At 30.9% G+C, this 24,443-nt stretch overlaps 1 protein-coding gene across 1 annotated transcript in view; it reads right to left on the bottom strand.

Moving 5' to 3' along the window:
- Positions 1-24,443, bottom strand: part of LOC131849982 (steroid receptor seven-up, isoforms B/C) — a gene marked incomplete at its 5' end in the record, with an annotated part of 108,759 nt that overhangs the window by 46,977 nt on the left and 37,339 nt on the right. The window contains one exon of the mRNA XM_059200119.1: positions 22,293-22,838. Within this exon, the coding sequence (XP_059056102.1) occupies positions 22,293-22,838 (546 nt within the window). The remainder of the gene's footprint in view (positions 1-22,292; positions 22,839-24,443) is intronic.

Raw genomic sequence — 24,443 nt, 5'->3', positions numbered from 1 at the left:
GTTTTGTTTTAGAGTTCTTTATTTAAAAATAAATCATTTTTAAAATAAAGAATACTAAAAGAAAAATTAATTAGAAATAGTTGAATGTGTCAAGATGTTTACTTGATGTCTTCTTCTCAATTCAATTTCTATTCAATTATTATCGTTCTTATATAATTAAAATACTTTTAATTCCTTTTTAAGAATATTGCGCAGACGGCGGTGTATAAAATTTTGCACACTTATTATTAGTTCACATAGAGAAAGAGTGCAGAATACTAATATTTTTTTTTAATTAGGCATAAAAATACATTAAATAAATAAAAAAATATTTCACACCCTACCATGTATTTGGCACATATATGCATATACATATACTCTTTTCTTTATTGTTAAAGTCTGTGGTCGAATTTAAACTACCAGGAGAGCATTAGTTATTATAAATTGCGCAAATGCTTTATATTTATATAGATGAACAAATTGAAGTTCGCGCTCGTAATGCGGAGTGACACGTAATTCAATTAATGGAGGTCACCCTCGTGCGCAAAGTGATTTGAACAAACATTGGCCAAAAAGTTATCCCGATATCTATGCGCCTTATTTGCATACCGTACAACCAACTAACACGGCTACGCTTGTTACACAAAACGTGGTATCTGGAAAATTTTGTTAATAAAAATAAATAATATTACTAAATTTAACTAATTATATTTTGTATTAATTGTAGTGCAACCTAGTCGAGCGTCGGACTAAGTAATAACTTATTTATCAGTAGAATAAGCATCTAATAAAGAACCGATTAACTAAATTGATAATGTATTTTCTTAGCTTTTAATTAATTAGTAAGTGGGTATGAGATTGTCGAATTGTCGAATTAAAGTTTGAAAGAGAAAAAGTGTTTTGAGTATAGCAAAAAATATCGAATAACACAATTAAATTATCTTCAGCTTCTTGTATCTTGTTATGTATTGTACTATGATTTGTTTATTAAAAATAAGATGTAATATATAGTATGTGTTTCTGAATATTAAATGCAAAATCATAATTAAGAAATAAAAATCAAGAGTATCAATATTATATTCCTCTATCATTTGTATAAATAATAAAATAAAATATTATACACTCACTTACGTAGTGTTCAAATAAAGCGATAAAAGTGAATGCGGAGGGTTAAAGATTAGAAGGCGAGCCCGATGCCGATAAACAACATCTGTGACCACAACCCTGCCGCTATTGTTTCGTTACGTCGCGGTCCAAACGACCCCTAACGAGTGACAGTGTTTTATTTTAGCAGAGCATGCAAATATCTAGTAAATTTATGTATATATATATGTATGTATCTATATAAATCTAAGCCTATCTGTATTATTTTGTTCGCGGGCTGGTAAAAAAAGTCGTATAAACTCTAAAGTTCAGTTATAAGTCGAAAGTAAATAAATGGTTCGTTCGTATTTTGATATGGGTGAAATAGGGGATGAAATTTTGTCTGGGGAATTATTAATTTCTCAAACCAAGCTCTATAATAATATTCTCAGAAAACATAATCTCCAATTACTTTCTCTATCCATCCAAAGAAAGTCTGGAAGAAATTAGCAATAAGAACATCAGCATCTGTTAATGTAAATTGACTATTTTAATTATTTTCAGTATTTGGTTCACTGAACAATCTTAACTCAACTTATAAAAATATGCTATCTTTAGCTTTACAATTATTTCTTATTACTGTAATATAACGACGGCAGGAGAATGCATGCAATGCAAGTAGCGTAACACGAACGAAAACAAATTGTACTTAATTTTAGCGACAGCAAAACAATAGTCAATAAAATATTCAATATATTTTACTTTCCGCTTATTGCACTCAACCAAATGGATTACAATTTATATATTACGACAAATAAAAACATAATAATATATTTATGTCAATGAGGCCAACATATTGAAACCTTTTATATTTGTTTTAATTTTTTGTTCGTATTTTTCATTTCACTTAGAATCTTAAAAATGTAATGTTGAACAACATTTATTTAAAAGGGCAATAATTTTCTTGTTCGTTCTTCTTGTGATGTGGCTGCATTCAGAAATAGTTATAGAATTAAGAATATTATTATTAGAAAATGCTTATAATATATTAAGTTTATTTCATTAAAGATTATTTCTATGTATTTGACACTTTCCTTTTTGTTTCTGTTGTGTTACATTGTAGTCGTAAAATTGTATCTTTTCCAAAATCTAGAAGGTCATCCAAACCTCTTGATTCAATATCATCAGTGTAATCTTACAAATATAAAAATGTAATCATTGGTTTGTTTATTGAAAAGAAAATAAAAGAATAATTAGAAATTGTATATATTATTTCATAATCATATTTTTATTATTATAGTGTGGTTGAAAGATTTCTTATCTACTGTATATTACTAATGTAATATGCAATTGTACACATGCATTATATTATCCTAGAATCACGTAATTGGTATTCTTTTGCTTAATCTAATTCCAACTTTATGTCATATATAGGTAAGATAAAATTTTATAACAGAATAAAAAAGCACGTGTCAAATAGAAAAAATATTTAATCAAATAAACCTTATACATATATAATATACTTTTGAATAGTCATATTTTTTTATTCTATTACTTATTCGGATTACTCATTATATCATATAAACGTGGAATTAGGTTAATCGTAGGAATACTAACTACGTGATTGTAGATATTAACTTATTTGATATTGCATCTGTAACTGATATATATATATATATATATATATATAAACACCTCTTTGGGCACTTTGTTGATCACGCCACAACCTAAACACTTGCCGATTCCACCTTTTGCACTGAATAACTTGACTCCTATCGCGTATATCTCAGGCGGTATGGCAACGTCGCATTCTATTTTGCGATGTGGCCATATATATTCGTCGATAGTACGATATACTCGACACATTTTTTACTAATAATTCGTGCATGACTGGCTCCGAACGGCTAAATTTTTGGTATACACAAAGACTTTTTGGCTCTGAATATATTTCAAAAATCAATTAATTATGTTGATCACTTTATATACTCGTCCTTACTGCGATACTTATTTTCATCCGGATATATATAGATACCGTAACGGTCTATCAATTATGAATTTATTAATTTACTAATGTAGATATTTTATATTCGCAATGCTCCATACATAGTAACTCCACCGTTGCAGGGGGAGCACCGTACACCGCACCCCGCGCACACAAACAAATTAGATATTTTTTGAATACACAAAGACTTTTTGGCTCTGTATATATATTTCAAAAATCAATTAATTGTGTTGATCACTTTATATACTGGTCCTTACTGCGATACTTATTTTAATCCGAATATATATAGATACCGTAACGGTCTATCAATTATGAATTTACTAATCTAGATATTTTATATTCGCAATGCTCCATACATGCAAGCTCCAGCAACGGTGGAGGCAGGGGGGAGCACCGTACACCGCACCCCGCGCACACAAACAAATTAGAATAAATTAAATTCATAAGATTATTTATGTATTTCGACTGTCTCGGTGGTCACACCGCTTTACATCCGATGGTCGCGGGTTCGATTTCTCGCACGGTGCAAACATATGTACTCATCGGTCATCGATTGATTTCATCGGTCTGGGTGTTTTATATGTATATTATATATGTATTTACAAGATAAAAATATCTATTTATATCAGTTCAGTATCAGTCTGTGTTAATTGTCCAGCGCTATTTATTATATTTTTATAAACGGTTATCTTTTTCCATCGCACCGCTCGCTATCGACAGTGAATTCATAGAAATGTCACTCTAAAAACAAAAATAGTTTTGTATTTCAAATACTAAATGCAAAATAGGTATTTTCAAAATACTTTTTCAAAATAAAGTACCTTTTGAATTTTTGTCCAAACCTCAGATATTTTATTTATTTTACATAGGTATATCAATCATTACATAGTGTAGTATAAAACAAAGTCGATGTCGCATCTAACAGTACATAAATAAAGAAAGAAGACTTTTTGGCTCTGATACCGTAACGGTCTATCAATTATGAATTTATTATACCTAATCTAGATATTTTATATTCGCAATGCTACATACATTGTAATATCCGCCTCCATTCATTGTAACGGTGGAGGGACTAAATAGTTGAATAAAACTGAATAAGCAGTTGCTCCACTCTATAGGTATGTGTCGTCGTCGTATGCTGTTCATTTTTTCACTCGTTTTGGCGCCAAGAGAGGGTCACATAGTCGTGGTCAAGTTAAGAACTTATAATTTAATTTTGATGACAATAGATACAAGTAAAAAGTAGGTATTATATTAATGTACGTAAGTACTGTACTTAAAAATATTTATTCTTTATTGTACATTTGAAAAACTTAACACTTAAGGACTTGTACATATACACGTACATACTGCCATTTTCTCTTAAAGACATCCAGAGAAGCACTATTTATCAAATACGCGGGGTGCACCGACCTTTGACCTTATAACAGCTGATTCGCGCGTAACGAATTACATTGCTACTTACATTACTATTTTATAGTGGATATTTCACTATAAAATATTATTATTTCTTTAGATTATGACATAATAGCATAGTTTACATGATTTTAAGGGAAACATACGATAAAAAAAATTCCCGTAAAATGTAAAAGATAAAAAATGGTTATTGTTGGTTATCCTTGAGAGATAGACATATACCATCACGGACTTTTTTGTTGACCTTATTTTGATACATCTCAAAGCACTAGACAATACGCATTTTCATTAAACAGTATTGTATTTTTTTTATTTATTTAACTTTAATGCACAAAAAAATTTGTACATGTGGCGGACTTAATATCTTGCCGCGTCATTTACCAGGCAACCATGAGTGGTGCAGCGAAAGATTATTGGCGGTGCACTAATATAAATAAGAAATGTCAAAAAAAGATATATAAATACAAAGCAAAATATACATTTCTATAAAAAAATAACAATATACATACATAAATATATAACCCATAAATGTATAAATAAATACATAATGACCCGATAATCAAATTATAAGTACAGTCTCAAATTGAAAGTAAGAAAAACAGAAAATATAGAGAGAACTATAGGGATATAACAGAAAGATGTTAAAAAAGGAGAAGGACAGTAAAAAAGTTACAAATTTAAATAATATTCCCGCAATTTCTGTTTAAATGAATTTATTACATTATTATATATATTAGGCATACGACTAGCCTTATGACTGTTACTTTTTTTTAATCTATACATCTATATACCAAAATAACAATTTTTATAATTTTAGTCTGTCTGTCTGTCGGTCTGTTTGTTCCGGCTAATCTCTGAAATGGCTGGACCGATTTTGACGGTACTTCTTTTTGGCAGGTAGCTGATTTATAAGGAGTAACTTAGGTTACTTTTATTTTAGAAAAATAAAGTTTAATTCCACGCGGACGAAGTCGCGGGAACAGCTTGTTTTTAATAAAAACATCTTTTTTGTGGTACTTGAGAATGTTGAAGCCTGTTGTTTGTAATATTGAAATAACCGTTTTTTACTACTTGCATATGAATATAAATACGGTACATAATACACCAAAATAACATATTTTACAATTTTTGTCCGTCTGTCTGTTTGTTCCGGCTAATCTCTGAAATGGCTGGACCGATTTTGACGGGACTTTTTTTGGCAGGTAGCTGATGTAATAAGGCTACTACCTAGTAACTTAGGCTACTTTTATTTTAGAAAAATAAAGTTAAAAACCACGTGGACGAAGTCGCGGGAACAGCTACTGTATAATATATTAGAGATACCTACGTGTTTTTTTATTGATGACTAGCTGTACACGGGATTTCGTCCGTGTGGAATTTAACTTTATTTTTCTAAAATATAAGAAGTTAAATTCCACGCGGTACAGCTAGTTGTCGGTAGTCTAGCGATTTAGCTAGCACACTGCTTTGATTCCTGCTTGGTGGTCGAGGGTTCGATTCCTCGCACGCTGCAAACATTTGTATTCGTGAGTAGGATTGTTTGTAACGGTCTGGGTGTTTTCTATGTATAGATAATATATATGTATTTACGAAAAAAATCTTTGTATTTATATCAGTTGTCTAGTACCCATAACATAATCTTCAGCTAGCTTAACTTGGGTCTAGATGAAGCTGTGTGAATTGTCCTGAGATTACTATTATTATTAATTGGTACACAGGTAAACTACTAACTAGGCCATATTGGTGTTGTTTGTTATGGTGAAAAAACTAGTATATATATAAGTTACACGTACAATTTCAAAGACTTATTTCTTCAAAACTACTGGCTATTTTGAAATAAAACTTTAGGGTTTGTATATGTAATGTTTGCATATAAAATATGATTAAAGGTTACCAGTGTATTTACACTTTTACTGAACAAACAGAGTTGTTTAATAGTGAAAATATTGTGTGGAAGACATCAATTACTTTCAGTACATGTATAGCTTTTCTCTTTTCCTAATTATTATTATTATTAAGTTTAAAGTGGTTGAATTTTACGTAAGGGGTATTTATACATTATTTCTAATTTACCATTTATTTTAAGTTTTTTAAACTCTATTCATCGAGACCTATCGAATGAGTCCAAACACGATATTTCTGCTGTATGTAAGTTTTCGAAGAGTATGTTCATCATCTGATAATACTGGTGCCAGCATGAAGTCAAGGTTAACAGATAACTAATTACTTTTATTTCGTCAAAATCTTTAGATTACGTATAATAAATTCATAATATCGCTACCTATTCAAATCAAAACAAGTATTAGGTACTTCATGTACTAGTATATAAATTCATCAACACACAAGTAAATGATTTTTAAATATATTCAGAGCCAAAAAATCTTTGTGCATTTAAAAAAATTGCCGATACGGATTCACTATTGCAGGAAATTGTTGAAAAAATATATATCGCGTATAGGTATCTACTACTATCGACGAATACATTTGGCAACAACGCGCAACATATGCGATGTTGCCGTTCCGGCCGAGACCATTCCGGAACGGCAACATCGCATATTAGAATACAAAGATAGTGATAGAAAGAGAGAGACAGTGGAATCAGCAATATCTACGGATCGTGGCTGGATCAACTAAGTGTGCAAGTTTATATAAATGTATATATATATATATATACATTTGTCTTTAATTCAAAGGAAATATAAATAATGAACGAATCACATTTAAAACAGTATAAATATTTAATAATAAGTTAATAGTTTAATAAGTACGTACGTAATATTATCACATGGTAACAGCACGTATTATGGCAAAAATAAACATCGGCTGATTTGAAATGATTTATTATAGTAATAATAGTAATCTCAGGACAATTCACACAGCTTCATCTAGACCCAAGTTAAGCTAGCTGAAGATTATGTTATGGGTACTAGACAACTGATATAAATACAAAGATTTTTTTCGTAAATACATATATATTATCTATACATAGAAAACACCCAGACCGTTACAAACAATCCTACTCATGAATACAAATGTTTGCAGCGTGCGAGGAATCGAACCCTCGACCACCAAGCAGGAATCAAAGCAGTGTGCTAGCTAAATCGCTAGACTACCGACAACTAGCTGTACCGCGTGGAATTTAACTTCTTATATTTTAGAAAAATAAAGTTAAATTCCACACGGACGAAATCCCGTGTACAGCTAGTCATCAATAAAAAAACACGTAGGTATCTCTAATATATTATACAGTAGCTGTTCCCGCGACTTCGTCCACGTGGTTTTTAACTTTATTTTTCTAAAATAAAAGTAGCCTAAGTTACTAGGTAGTAGCCTTATTACATCAGCTACCTGCCAAAAAAAGTCCCGTCAAAATCGGTCCAGCCATTTCAGAGATTAGCCGGAACAAACAGACAGACGGACAAAAATTGTAAAATATGTTATTTTGGTGTATTATGTACCGTATTTATATTCATATGCAAGTAGTAAAAAACGGTTATTTCAATATTACAAACAACAGGCTTCAACATTCTCAAGTACCACAAAAAAGATGTTTTTATTAAAAACAAGCTGTTCCCGCGACTTCGTCCGCGTGGAATTAAACTTTATTTTTCTAAAATAAAAGTAACCTAAGTTACTCCTTATAAATCAGCTACCTGCCAAAAAGAAGTACCGTCAAAATCGGTCCAGCCATTTCAGAGATTAGCCGGAACAAACAGACCGACAGACAGACAGACTAAAATTATAAAAATTGTTATTTTGGTATATGTACCTTATATATATTCATATGCATGTAGTAAAAAACGGTTATTTCAATATTACAAACAGACACTCCAATTTTATTTGTATGTATAGATGTATAGATTATTATTTATTTATTTATTTATTCATCCAAAATAATACAAATTGTGTAGGATAACGTAATAGTAACATTACAGTAAAATTTTGTCAACAACATAATAGCAACTTAAATATTAAATCTCGGTATATCTATAGACTAGCTGGCCCCAGCGACTTCGTCCGCGTGAAATTTTATTTTATTTTTCTAAAATAACAGTAGCGTAAGTTACTCCTTATTACATCAGCTACTTGCCAAAAAAAGTCCCGTCAAAATCGGTCCAGCTATTTCAGAGATTAGCCGGAACAAACAGACAGACAGACAGACAAAACTTGTAAAATATGTTATTTTGGTGTATGTACCGGATTTATATTCATATGCAAGTAGTAAAAACGGTTATTTCAATATTACAAACAGACACTCCAATTTTATTTACATGTATAGATGTATAGATTAAAAAAAAAGTAACAGTCATAAGGCTAGTCGTATGCCTAATATATATAATAATGTAATAAATTCATTTAAACAGAAATTGCGGCAACATTATTTAAATTTGTAACTTTTTTACTGTCCTTCTCCATTTTTCACATCTTTCTGTTATATCCCTATAGTTCTCTCTATATTTTCTGTTTTTCTTACTTTCAATTTGAGACTGTACTTATAATTTGATTATCAGATCATTATGTATTTATTAGATATTAACTATTATATTATGCATAAAAAATATTTGTAATAATAAAGAAAATACATTTAAAATGTTTTACTTGTTGTGTTAGTTATTTATAAGATCTTACTATAATTGTTAGCTGCTTTACAATTTAGAAAGTACAATAGGTAATGTAAATTAAAATTAATTGAATACTTAACAACGTTTTGTTCGATTAAATTCATTTAATTATTAAAATAGTTAATTTAAAATTAGAATAAAGACAAAAAAAAAAATAACAAAAAAAAATCGGTGGCGGGAATTGAACCTTGAGCGTCCGTTTGGTAAGTTGATTTGAAATTCAAAGGCTTATTTCTTCGAAATTACTGGTCATTTTGAAATAATACTTAGGGTTCGCATACCCTTATCGGATACTACTACTACACGGAGTTTCGTCAAAATAAAATATCTAGGTTAGGTATAATAAATTCATAATTAATAGACCGTTACGGTATTTGTATATATTCGGATCAAAACAAGTACTATGAAATAAGAACGAGTATATAAATTGATTAACACAAGTAATTGATTTTTGAAATATATTCAGAGCCAAAAAGTCTTGTTTCTTTATTTATGTACTTGTTAGATGCGACAGCGACTTTGTTTTATACTATACTAATGATTGATATACCTAAAATAAATAAAATATCTGAGGTTTGGACAAAAACTCAAAGGGTAATTTATTTTGAAAATACCTATTTTGCTTTTAGTGTTATAGTACTTTAACTGTTATGTTTTAAGTAACAATGTTTAATTATAATTAATACTACTGCACCAACACTCCGATCGTGCAAAAAAATTTGCTGTTTCATTATTTTTTAGTTCAATTAGTGGTCTACCTAAGTCCTGGGCTACGGGGGGGAGAGTCATGACGCCCCCATGACTCCCATGACCTCCATGACGCTCCCCCCTGGATCCGCCGTTGCGTCTTCTCTTTATTCGCTCAGTAACTTTGTTACAAAAGAAAAGATTCCCGTCCAAAAAATAATAAGTATTGAGGTTTGATCTGGAGTCACGTTACTCCAGACTGATTTCTATAAATATTTAGATTAGATAGACTATTATTCTTGAAATACTAGCTAGACATTATTAAGTTACTGTAGCCATAATGTAGTAGCCCAAACGTGCCAATGAGGAAGCCCTTGGCAAATGCTGCACCCTGATTGGCCCGTTTGAATTGGATCAAGAAGTGGTCGTATGCCAAAAAGGTGGATTTGTATAAAATCGTGTATAAATCGCTTAATTATTATTATTACTCGTCGTGACAGTTGTGGCTCAAAACGGATCAACATTTATATATGGTCAGCTGGCATTAGATCAACAAAAGGCCTCCGGATCAACAAGTGAAAAAGGATCAACAAAAAACTACCTATACGGCACGTCTGAGCCACAAAGTGCCCAAGGGGATATTTATATATATATATATATATATATATATATATATAACATATGTAAAGTAATTTAAATTTAATAAGTACTAAACATTACAAGCCGTAGAGATAATTTATTGTGTATTAAAATCGATCCTCATTTATCTGCAGCCAAGTAACTAGAGGGTCCAATAACGGTATATCACGATGGTAGGAGCAACAGTGTGTTGGGAACGAAAGTGTACCGACTACGTGGAACAAACAGATAAACATCTCCATCCAATATTAATTAATATCAGTTTCACGACCCACTACCTGACGATGTGCAGGTTCACTTTATTTGAAAATTAATTTTCCAATCATTTATTCAATACATACTCAGTAATAATATCTCTACAAATAAATTAAATTAAAGTGTCTGTTTGTATTTTCAAATTGATAACTTTTTACTAAATGTAATTGAAATTAATTTAAAAAAAATCTGGGTTCCTGTTAATCTCAGAAACATTTGGGCCGATTTTGACGGTACTTTCACTCGCATAGTTATTCCTTATAATGCTACTCGCATTATAAGGAATAATTTAGGCTAATTTTGTTTTAGATATTTACTTCTTTTAGAAAAAGAAGGTAAATTCCACGCAGACGAAGTCGCGGGCAAGAGCTAGTTGTGATACATATTATATGGTATTGTGTACTCAAGGTAAATTATTATGTTTAACGGCAAATTTCAATTGGTAGAGGCTTTATAAATAAACAAGATAAGATACACCCGATAAGAACAACCTAATAAACAAACTCACTTTCACATATTTTCATAGTTGACGTATAAATCAGAATTAATCCGATGAGCAGTTTACAATAATAAATTATCATTATAACAAAACTATATAAATAAAATAACAGTGTTTGGTGACGAACACTTTTCTCGGTAAAAAAATATTAATATGACAATTAATATTGTTTTCTGAGTTCATTAACAGATAAGCTTGGACTAGGTTCGCTCACGAATCTCACGATGGACTCAAATATACTCAAGTGTTTACCACAACATCGGGCCCTGCCTACCCCATCTTGGATAACAGTCATAACCGCATGTATATGAATATTATTATATTCATATTATTTAGGTTAATTAAAAAAAGTAAAAAGAAAAAAAAACAAGAATACACACATAGGAATAAAACAAAACAGGCCAAAAGAATGTAACCACAAAGAAAGCGACAGATATTACTTTAAAAAAACTTATCTTGGTTTAAAAAAAAATGTTATGTACCGTATTTTTGTGTGGACGCACAATTTGAATTATCTTGGCACGTACTGCCATCCCTTCTGATAAGGTCCCGCAAGCACGTGTTATTGTAACCCTACCCCTTGCTTCTCCGTCACGATGTCATCAGATAAACAGACAAACGAACGCAATACCAAACGAGGATTGAGCTAACCCCCGCACTTTGCACTTATCGTACTGATTAATATTTCCATTCATCAAGTTTAGGGTTAACCTGCGTCAAGACATTTGTATTTACGCCTTTATTCGTCATTATTAACGTGCAAATTCAGTTTATGCAAATTTGACTTATGTCGTTTCTACATTGAGTGGTAAAGTCGATTCTTTATTACGATTATCAAATGAATTTACGACTCTACTGCCGTGTGTATAAAGTATATTTTTGTATGTTGACATGTCGTAGATTTTTCGCGCGATGATTCGATATTTGTTCATTTGACACGCGTCGCGGTGACGAGGGTGCCGTCGCCGTTTCCAATCGGCGGAATTTCAATTTTTGCCATATTTGTTTCTTTTTTTTTATTAATATTATGCAACGACAAGACGTGACCTCGGCCGGGGTGATTTGGTACGCATCTGTGGGCCGATTATTCCTATTTTGAGGTTGTCTCCCTCTACGCATCGGGCCTTAATTTTCTTTATTGTTTGCTAAGATTGCGTAGGAGTTTATTGTGATATTAAAAATTAGTGCAGCTGATGCATTTGTATTTATGTACTTTATGTGTCACCGATAGAAATATTTTACTATACTAATATTATAAAGAGGAAAAATTTATGAGTTTGAATATCCAAATTACTGGCCATACTATTGATCTATTTTTTACTATTATTTTAATTCTATTGAGAAAGGGTATATAGGCTTAATTACATTACGCTACATCTAATAGAAGAGGAATGAAATGAAAAGCTGGAGTGAAAATTCTTTTAAAAACAGAGAAAAAATGACTCTCTAATGTTGCGCGGGTTAGTTAGTGTAGAAATAAAGGAAAGTTAAATTAACAATAAATGATTTGTTCTACGTATATTTCTTAAGATAAAAGAAGGATATTTAAGATAGGGGTTCACTATACTGGTAACGGGATTTAATATTATGTAATATAAATTTAATATGAAAATAAAGCCGAATCGGTATTAAATATAAAGTCTAACTGTTTCATTTCAGAATTAACTGAAAAATAAACTTTTTTTTAAGTTAGTTAAAAATATAAGAAAATGACGTCTGTTATTTGAGAACTTGGTTATTTTTTGCGTCGGTAAATAAATATATCGACAGATTGATATATAGTAATCTTAACGACTATAGAAGTTATTTTCTAAACAAATATCTATTACAAAGGTACACTGCAATCGACATTTCGATTTAACGCGAAACACATAGTCATACAACCACCATATATTATTTTCTTGACCACAAAGTAACAGCTACCAATTGTAAACTAACTACCGAATACACTGCTGCTTTTGTAAGAGAAATATTAGCAATATAGGTTCAGTGCACCAATGGAATAGTAATATGAGAAATTCTCAAACTATACCCGATGCGGTTAGTGAAATTTTAATAGAATTTGCAAGTAATGCAGCCACAATGGGTAGGTGATTGGTTTGGTCAATAGTAGGTAAAATCTAAGTGTATCATTTTTGGTCGGTTTAACAATACAACAAATTGACTCGTGTGAAGCCGTGATTCAAATTTAGAATGTGATTTGTCATAATTCAAAGAAGAATATTGTTTAGAATTTTTGAAAATGGAACACTAAAGATTCATACGATCTTGGAAGATCTGTTTATTCGCCATACAAAAGAATAAAAATAAAAGCAACTTTAAAAATTACCTATTATTAGTATACAATAATATATTATTATAAATGTAAATTTTTAGTATTTTTTAAAGCTATTTATTAACTTTTGCACACACAAAATGCTATATAAATTAACAAAAATATATAAAAAATAAAGCTACTACTCAGAGACTACTCTTTTCTGAAGTCCATTTAAAAGAAAAGAATATTTGTTTAATATATACTATATACATTGTATATGTACGATACATATACAATGTTTCGTTTTTATTGTGGCAGTGTATTGAATAAAATAAAGCGCCGTGTAATGCAATGATGCAGTGTGTGCAATACGAACACAAGGACCCAAGAATAAAGAGTAGAGCGGATGTTATTTATGATATTTAATTTATATTTACTATCTTATAATGTCATTTAGGTAAAATATTCTTTAGCAAATGAATTTCATTCAGCAGTTATCAATTAATATTCTTAATACTCAATTCGTACTTCTGATGGTCGCGGGTTCGATTCCTCTCACAATGCAAATATTTGTATACATAACTGTGATTTGTATTGGTCTGGGTGTGTGTGTGTGTGTGTATGTATTTACAAAAAAAGTTTCTAATTATTTCCATCAGTTTCTTGTACACATAACCTCTGCTTAGCTATATGACTATATGATGCTGCGTGAATTGTAAAGGGTTATTATTATTATTATTATGTTATGAACCATATTAGCTTTTATATACGATTTAAATAGTAACTTTTGTAATTATTGCCGACCTACTTGACAATTGCAATAATAATAAGAAATTATTATAAGATACAAACTAAGACTAAAAAAATGAAAATTATTGGCGTTACGATACATAACTAAGCTTTTAGACTCGAATAAATTTTAATTTTCTAGTTTATAAATATAAAATATAAGTTTTGTTAAAATGGTTTCGACTTCGCCTACTTTTTTTATATTTAAATTCCATTAAGATCAGTTCAGCCGTTTTCCCGTGAATTACACACTTTCGGATTTATAATATTAGTAAGCTTGAAATATTTTATATTTAGGTATGTTTATTTGGTTTATTCTTAATCGTATAAGGCTGTGGTTTGTCCCACAGGCTGTTGGTACGCGAGGGACGGCCGTCCAACACTTTTTCAAAATCGTGACTCGTCCCGCGCTCTCGCCGTCACGAACTCTGTCCCGTTACACTCTATTGTGCACACTGCTTACTCTAATACTGAATTTTTAGTGTTAGAACGAGACAACCTAGTTATGTGAACTATGCCTGAAAGCTTTTAAGATCAAGCCCGCGGCTATATCCTTTTTGCTTGAAGCGTTAACGTTATTAAAATGCGATACAAAGCGGACAGGTCCTCAGAGAATCATCTCTCGAAGAGATTTTGTCATCAACGGACCTTATTACCTATTTTTTTTAATCGACCTATTCAGAAATTCTAAATTCAAATATTTGTATTCAAACTCAAATCATTCGAATTAAAGTAGTAATAGTTTAATCAATAATGACAAAATTGTTTTTTAGTAGAAAATGGTAGAAGTTTCGATAATGTTACGTAAAACTAAGACATAGTAGAGTTAACAACTATTAAATTAATTAAATGAAAATTAGGGTTTTGAACTATCAATCTAGTTCTTTAATCACGTTTTCAATTTTCAATTCGGTTATATTTTTGAGTGTATAGAATTATATAGTAAATGTATAGAAAATGTATAGAATTATAGAAAAAATTGCGGAAACAAATATATATCTACACTTATTACAATAACAGATAATAATTATCTGTTATTATAATTACATAGTCCAATAATTTCATAAGACAATACCCATCGTATATCAAAATACCTACAAAGTGGATAGATATTAATAATTCAATTAAAGTATTAAGAAAAGCAGGTTAAAATTGTTAAATAAAGTATGTAATTACATTTAGAAATCTTTTTTACACGTAATCGAGATATTTTAACCTAATATTCTTAATTCTTGAGCAATCTTAATAATAACTCAGATCATCCAACTTCCATTCAAGTGGAACATGACTAAGCGTAAAACAAACATGTATTCAACATATTATATGTTTCAATACTCGGTGATAGAGATCATTCTACACTAACCGTAGTTGACGATAACTAAATTTTCGCGATAATATAAATTGTTTGACATTTTTTGTTTGTGGAACTGGTTTTTAAACTGTTTAATGTAATATTATAGAATACCATGTCTTTTTTTATGTTACGACCTTAGCAACCAAGCATACGACCTATCCGATAGTAAACTGTATGATAAGCGCCGAGGCGTAAGCTATAGACGCAGAAAACATCAGGGGTGTCACGTACATGTTGCTGATTTAATGTTATTTGCATTATTTCAATAATTATTTTAATAATTTTTGTCAGGATTTAGGATTAAATTTAGAAATGTATATATTTTTTATTGTTTTAAAATGTGAATACCACAATATTTTTAATCTGCTGCACAAATTGTAAATAATCGTTTCTTAAATATTAATAACTTTATATTTGAATATAAATTATACTTTCAATTAAATATGTTTTTATACATTTATGGTATATGACATATATGACATATATACACGACACAGTGTACACACACACATGCACGCTTTTAGACTTTTATAATTTTATTTAAAATATTTTTTTAAACAAATTTCTATTGTTCCAGGATTCATCTCTTTTTTAAATATACGTCTTTACCAACAGCGACCATAGTTTCTCTTCATATAAAATTATTGTACAGTCCTTAAGAAACCCAGCCGTTAAAAGTATAATATACCCTTGTTCGATTTACATCAGTGCCGTTCTATTCGGTCAGTGTAAACCAACCTAATCTTGAGGAATGATGCATGAATACAAAGCGATATGGATATTGCAATTAAGTATCTTCATTTTGATTGTGAATGAATGTATGTATTCAACGTTTGACAATGAATATTTAAGTCTTCAAAGAGCGACCTCCATCATGTGTTAAATTTTTATATTACGGTCCATCAACTTTGAATGTGTTGACAATAGACGTAGGTGATAGCGTTTATAATATAGTATAGATATATATATATATATATATATTAATTTTAGTCAAAAGAAGTATTATAATATGCATATATAAAGCAATGTATAATCGACTGAAAGACAATTTACGTCTGTTTGGCGGCTAAAATAGGGAGATTTTGACTTTGTACAAAGTGTAAGGTACACTTTGTTTTGAGGAGAAAGTAATTAAGTATCTGGTAGCAATATTTAGAGGTTATTACAAAATTAAATATTTTGCACATTATATAATAATAATATCGCAGTACAATTTACGCAGCGCCATCTAGTCTCTAGCTAAGCAGAGCTTGTGGCATGGGTACTAGATAACTGATATAAATACATACGATACAATTTTTTGTAAATAATATACTTAGAATCATACTCCTGAATACAAATGTGTGCATCGTGCGAGGAATCGAACCTGCGATCATCGAAATTAAAGTGGTCTTCTAAACCGCTAGACCACCAGAGCCTACAAACATATGATTACATATTTAATTTAAATATCTTTTTTATATTAATTTTGGGTATTGTAAATACTGTAAAACAATCAAATAACACTAGAATGTTAGATAGCCGCCTAACAAGTGTGAGAGTGGTCGCATTCGTCACTGTCTGCGAGGAGACCACACGGAACTGGTAAAATAATAGGTCTTTTATTTGGGACATCGCTTTATCAAGCGACTTTTCGATACAAACAAATAATTCGTGATGTCAAAACAAATGACTAAACGGTACCGCATGTTTTTAAGCGACGTATTTGTAATCAAAATAGGAAAATAATTTTTAATTCGAATTAAGAGAAATGTCGGGACTGTTAAGTTTATTAATGTTTTCGAAATTTGAATTATGTTTTATTTTATCGATATTTGTGTTATAACTTTTATTGTTTCCATCTAATTGTAATTGAAAAATGAAAACCAAATTATTTTTGTATTATTCAATTGTTTTTAACACTGCTTATTTATAAAAAAAAAATTGTATAGATTTAAACATATTGTCATCATTTGTAAGACCACCTCAGTTGAAACAAAGGATTTTTTGTTTGTAAACTGGTCTTTTTTAGTATAGTTGGTATGTTGTTACATATGTGATATTTGGTTTCATTCTCATAACGGTGGTGCTAACTCATAAAAAACGTAGTGTTTATAGCTTGGCTTTGCTTTCCCGCCAATGTTCTATAATTAAAAAAAAATATCTATGGAAACAGCCACCAATCTATAAATTTCGAATTCGAAAATCGAATACATTCTAGTTCTTAATATAATTTGCCTCACGTAACTATTTTTTAAAAAATCTGTGTTCTAAATTTGAAAACTGCTATCAATATAGTTGTTCCGAACTTCGTGTCGCTATATTAAATGCATTAATGAATCAATCTACGTCATTCCTCCACCAAAGTTTTACACTATTATCCCGCCACGTTGAGTTGGGCGTTGCGAACGGAGAAAGTTAGTGGGATAAAACTACGTTTATTGGCGTTGCATATTCATCGTACCCCTGGGCATGTTCGGTAGCCAGCATTTGTTGACCGAGCACTATTCCTTTATTATCTTTGAGAACGTGACATTTCGTGAGGCGTGGGAGGTCTACGTTAATTTGTTAACTGTATCAGTTGTGGACGCAGTAACTACTTTTATATTCCGTTTAGTCTAGCGACAATGTTAGGTATTTGGCTTATGAAAATAAGGCAGTAATTGCTGTATATATTACAATATATGACGGGATATTTACTGTAATTGTGTTTTTTATGAGTTCCCGGTACTTCAATGATGTTACAAGATTCAAGACCTAGTCACAGGTTGACTGGCCAGTCGTAATGTTGTAGAGTTGTGTCGAGACGTAAGGGGTACAAAATCTCTGTTGACAATAGCAAAGTACACTTAATTTTTATTGATTTATCCACAGTAATTCGGAATAAAGAGAAAGATACTAAGTACCTACTACGTAAAATGAAGTTCCATTTTATGTCGAATTATTTTGATATTATCTTGATCTACCTGATTTAATAAAAAAAAAATAGAAAAACGTTGACACTATTGTAACGAGAATTATTTTGATGGAATATTTTTGAGTCTTTTATTGGTGATGCTCTGGAATATTCGAGATGAACGTGTATAATTTGAAAAAAGAAACAAATTAAAGTCGCCCTTATATGTTCGACGTTCCATATTCAAACTTTAATTTTACAAATTTTTTAATAAATATTAAATGGCTATTTGCGATCTTACAAAAATAAAAAGTTAATTATGTGTAGTAAAAATTAGATAAAAATATTTGCAAAATAAAAAAAACTGTACCGTACGTATAAGATAAATTTAAGATTACTGAAAATATAGTAATTATAAAGTAACATGAATGAAATTACATTATATGCAATAAAGAAAATGAGTTAATATTTTAATAGAAATAGATATGTTCATGACCGCAATCCAACATGGGGTAGTAAGAGGTAGTATTAATTAAGGCTGTTAAGAACGTAACACCTGACACTATATGCATAATAGATACTATATAAGACATAATTAGCATATAAAATCAAATCGTAACTCCATATTTGGAAGCTATAATAGCTTCCAACTCAGATGTTATAAAACGTATAGAGATCTAGGAAATGGAACTGAATACCTACTTCTGGCGAAACTGTCTCGTCTACTAACTTTACGCATTCAACTGTTTATAACCTAGTTATCAAGGATTATTAATGTTACTATGGAAATTTATTTGTTGAACTAGATATGTAATATCTTTGTTAGTGTCAAACAAATTAAACTAAAAGAAAGGATCTACTCTTCGCGATATCGGTGGTCTAAAGGACATCATGTTATTTTCGACGGTCACAAGTTCGATTCTTCGTACGATAAAACATTTGTATTCTTGAGTATGATTGTTTGTACCGGGCTGGATGTTTTCTATATATATTATGTATTTACAAGAAATAATGTACTTAACTATATTCTATAAAGTATGTGTGATTTCTCCTAGGGTTTTATTATAATTATTATTGAATGACTAATTTTAAGTCAATGCTTCATTCCAAATTTAATAAGCCATAGACTAAATTTTATTTTGTACATAATTTTTGATATGTTATTTTTAATTGGAATCTTTTTAATATAACAGTTAATAAAAATAATTCTATTTTAATATACTTATTTCTGTTAGAAACATTAAGATTCAGTATCTAACCGAAAGGACATAGCCAATATATTATTTTTCTTTCCACACTATTTTCTGAAATGTCACTGCACTCGGAGTTGATAGTGATTACTTGCTTAGTTACTCAGAATGTTTCAGTAAAGTAATGTTACACAGCCTTTTGTAAATTCTAGGTACTTATCTGAGATATAAACATGTGGAGAAAAAACATTTTTTTTTTAATGTTCAATGACTAAGATTGACGTAGTACGTAACTTTCCACTATATTCGATGTACCTACATATGTGTCAGCCAGTATTATGAATTCATTTACTGAGTACTTATGATATTTAGCATAAAAATTGAAATCAAAACAATTTACATTTCCTTGCAACACTTCTAAAAATGTTCATTTTTTGTTTAAAATTGTATACAAGAACACGTTTTATTACGTTAGTGTTTAATCTGCATTTAAAATAAAATAATAAATAAACTAATTCTTAATCTGACGTATATATTAAAATAGAAACTATTTTGACTTGAATTATTTGCAACATTGAAAAATGGCGCGAATACAGACCCATCATTTTAAAAATAAAATTAATAAACGGAACATACTATTAACAGAAACATTTTAGAATGTTTCTTCTATAGTATTTTAGCTTCTTCTTCTATATCTTATTTATATGTAGTTAAGTCACAAAACATAATTATGGCGTATTTTTTTATATAATAATGACACAGGACTACAGAATATAAAGTTATAGTCCTATCTACAATGTTAGGAACAGTCTGATATGTAGCAAAAGTGTCTCGAACGTGTCGGAAGCCGTCGAGGATGTTACGACCAGATTATCGAGTATTTGACGAGTTTGTGGTCCTCAATAGCATAGAACTGCCAGGGGTGTCACTCATTTAATGTCTACACAAATCTGACTTTACGAGTGAGCATAATACATCCGGGCTATTCTGGAAACTAATTTTTTAGACATAAAACCTATAATCCAATGGCATAGCATTGAGTCATTTCGCGCCTAGTTATACTCTTGAATTATTAGTAACGTATTAATTTCATATTACACGGTTAATGTAAGAATTATATTTTTATCGATAATTTGGTTTATATTAATCATGTTTCAAAAGAACAATAACATATAACAAATTGGATTCCAATTGATATTGAGATCATGTGTCCAAAATAGATCTGCAGGTACTTTACTTATTAGTTAGTTAATATTGGAGATTAAATGATAAAACAGTGAAATGTAGATCACATTTCACTGTCATTTCATGTCCCAACATGTTTTTCTTTCTTTACTGTACTTCTATATCTCTTTTATCATAACTACATTTCCAAACATACATATAGTAAATATTAAATATTATAGGTAAATTTGATGTCATGTTAAATAGCCGAGCATATTATAACAAAGCATATATTGGAAATTGAATATCTAGTTCCCTTCAACTGTAATTGACCGTCTTAAAATCAATTTTAAAGCTGAATAAAACGGTCAGATCTAGTAAGAAGGCTGTCGTTCGTTTTAAAATAAACGAGAAACTGCTAGCGAGAGTAGGTACGTTACCATAATCATATAACTCGGCTAGAGATGGAAAATGAAAGTTTATAGCTAACAATCAGTATATTATACATAAATACAACGTAACTTAGGATGTACACTGTACTCCATAAAGACTCATTATGGACTATTTAGAAACGTCTAAAGTAATCTCATTCGAATGAACAGAATCATCAGAAATGCAACGAATCTCAGTAGTTTAAACAAATAAATTATTTAATTTAACTATTAAAAGGAAATTAATTTAGTAATGAAATAAAACAAAATAATTAGAGATAATAAATTACGCGTGTGTATTAAAAATAAAAAAATAACGTAATAATTTACACGGAATAAATTAAATAACTCAGTAGACGCGCCGCGCCTATTCTACATTAACTATACACGATATTTCTACAATTCAGATTCTCAAATAGAATATATTACATATATTTACATTATCACGGTACGCGCTTGAATCTCGTAATATCTGAGAACAATAAGTCGCAGCCTCCCCATTCACCGGTCCGACCGAGGAGTGAGAGTTATTATCCCCGTATACAAACAGCGCACTAACAATATAATCTTAACTAACGCATAAATACACGGTGTATCTGAGATCTAAGTGAACGCATTCGCCGTCACCCATCACCTCAACGAACAAAACCCAAGAATAAATCAATTGGTGTCAAGTCCCCTGATCTGGTTTAAATATTTTCGAACCACCACTGTCCCATAATTTAAATGGAGATGAAACAGTGGCTTCAGGCATCCGAGGACTACTCGTGTAATTTGGTGGCAGCCTAGTCGGCGTGGAAAGAAAACTGCCGTAAGACAACGAGGAGTTAACACCAAGTGATGCATCAAGCGTGGAATAGTACCCTGACGAAGTGGCGGACGGTGGCGGAGGAGCAGGCGGTTGCTGCACGCGACTAGCTTCAGCATACGCATCCAAATGAGTTCTCACTAAAACGAGCAGCTCGTTATAATTCGTCACAGAACTGCCTGTCCCGGCCACCCTGTAAAGCAACAGCCGCGCTTCCCCAAAAAGACTATCCAAAATTTTACCTGTCGTGAAGAGGACGATGGCCTTCAGACAGGAGTACTCCGCCGAGTCCACGTGGAGGGCTTTCAGCTTCTCCACCTGTTCTTGGAAGATTCTTATGTGGTCCATGAAGGCGACCACCCGGTCCGCCGCCATCGGTGAGGCGTGGAGCCCGGCTGCCGCTAACAATGGTGCCACGTGTAAGGGCATTGAACACTGAGATGCGTTTAGGACGAACAGCTCCGACCAGACCAGTCTTAGTAACGCTACTTGATCTGTCACTTGAAGGTCGGGGAAGAACGGTATATTTCTCGCCCATTCCACCGCTGAGAAGAGTAGCCTAGCAGCTAATTCACATATATTATCTATTCCCATAACATTTGTCGGCTGGACACACTGCCCGTATCTTGACGTCGGATAGGGTTCAGCCCGGAGGAGTAACGAGATATAAGAGGAGAGATAAGGATGGCTGTTGAGGCCCGCTGCTGGGTCTCCGTTTGAGAGTCCAAACTGGCCTGGAAGCGCAAGACCAGCGGGTTGTGTGGGAGGGACTCGCCCTCTCTGAACAGCTGAAACAAGGAAAAATAATAATTTGAATTTGCCATGCGCGTAATAATCACAGTATTAAGAGTGTCTTTAGTTGTATATGATAATATAACTTGTACATTGACAGATTTTGGAGAAAGCAAAAACTACTTCTAACACTTTAGGAATAGTTCTTTTGCTTAATTCTTATCCTATATCATTTGTGATATGTTTTTCTCTTTCATTCATCTCTATTTGCTCAGTATTCACTTTCTTTCTTACTATATCATTTTTCATACATTTTATTAATTTCATTATTGTTCTTTCTCTATCCTTATGACTTTACGAATTACCATTTATACATAATTTTTATTTGTATATGTGGTTATAACTAGGCAAATGATTAACTTGTCTGATACAATTATACTAGGAAAGACTTGGTGTTTATTTTGTAATAGATATACTCATAAAAATACTGGATTTAAAAAATTCTTTCGTTTATTTTATAAGTAACATGGAGTATATTATTTTTAAAATGGTACGAGTAGATTAATTGCGGGTATGCAAAGCCAAACATTTTGCCAGTAATATACATATATTCTTAAAATAAATTAGCATGACTATAAAATAATATAACTCATTTAATCATTGTTGACAAGGCTAAAACAGAAGCTCTACAAAAGTGATGTCATACTTTTAACTTAATTGTGGTTGGAATCATTTAAGCAAACAATTACAGCGTCTAGTAGGCTTCTAAAACCATTCGCAGTTAGGATAACGCAGTAAAGACACGTACGGTAGATGGCAATTAGCATGTGAACACCACTTCATTACTTGCGTTATGGCGGCCATAACTCCGTTTATGTGGCCCTAACAACTGCTAGACGAGTAATTATTAATAATGCTTCCTATTTCAACGCCTATTAAGGAATAGAAGGGGTTACTGCTGCGTTCGAGTTTGGTTAGCTTTGTTTTATGTTTTTGAAATAGTTTGACGATAATTGTAATTTAATAATTACTATAAATGTAATTTTATAATTATAATACTTGCAATTTAATAATTACATATGTGTCTAGGTTATTAATTTATAAATTTCAATAAAAATAGCACCACTTGTAATATTTCATGGTGACGCATATACCTACAGAGCATAAATTATTTCAAGAGTGAAATTTGTTTAAGTTGTGATATTGTAAAATAAATAGTTCCACATAATAATAATAATTGAAACCTTATAGTTTCTTTATGGTTAATGTATTATACATTACATATTTTATGTCATATATGTATATTGTTCACCGTGTTTAGAGAAGAGTATTGAATACTATCTTAATACTTAGACTTGGATTTTGATCAATATTTGTTAAGAAAACAATAATGCTTAAGAATAATATACATTAGATAATTATATTGATAGTAAATATATAACTATATACACTTAATCTTCCTAAAAGGAATGCTATTATAATTTTAGATGATATAAAAAATATTTTAAATCTAAAGAGAAAAATGCGCAACATAAATTTCGCACAAGTATTCACAGTTGCAGCACTAAAGCGGTACATTAAGCAGTTAAAACATATTATAAATTATAACCAAACTACAATAATAAGTAATGTATCTTACATAACCTATGATTATGAGGTAA

This window comes from Achroia grisella, unplaced genomic scaffold, assembly GCF_030625045.1.
Source record: "Achroia grisella isolate CSIRO2021 unplaced genomic scaffold, CSIRO_AGI_Agris_v1 utg676, whole genome shotgun sequence".
NCBI lineage: Eukaryota > Metazoa > Arthropoda > Insecta > Lepidoptera > Pyralidae > Achroia > Achroia grisella.
Note: the sequence above shows the minus strand (reverse complement) of the source record. Positions and strands in the feature narration are given on the sequence as shown.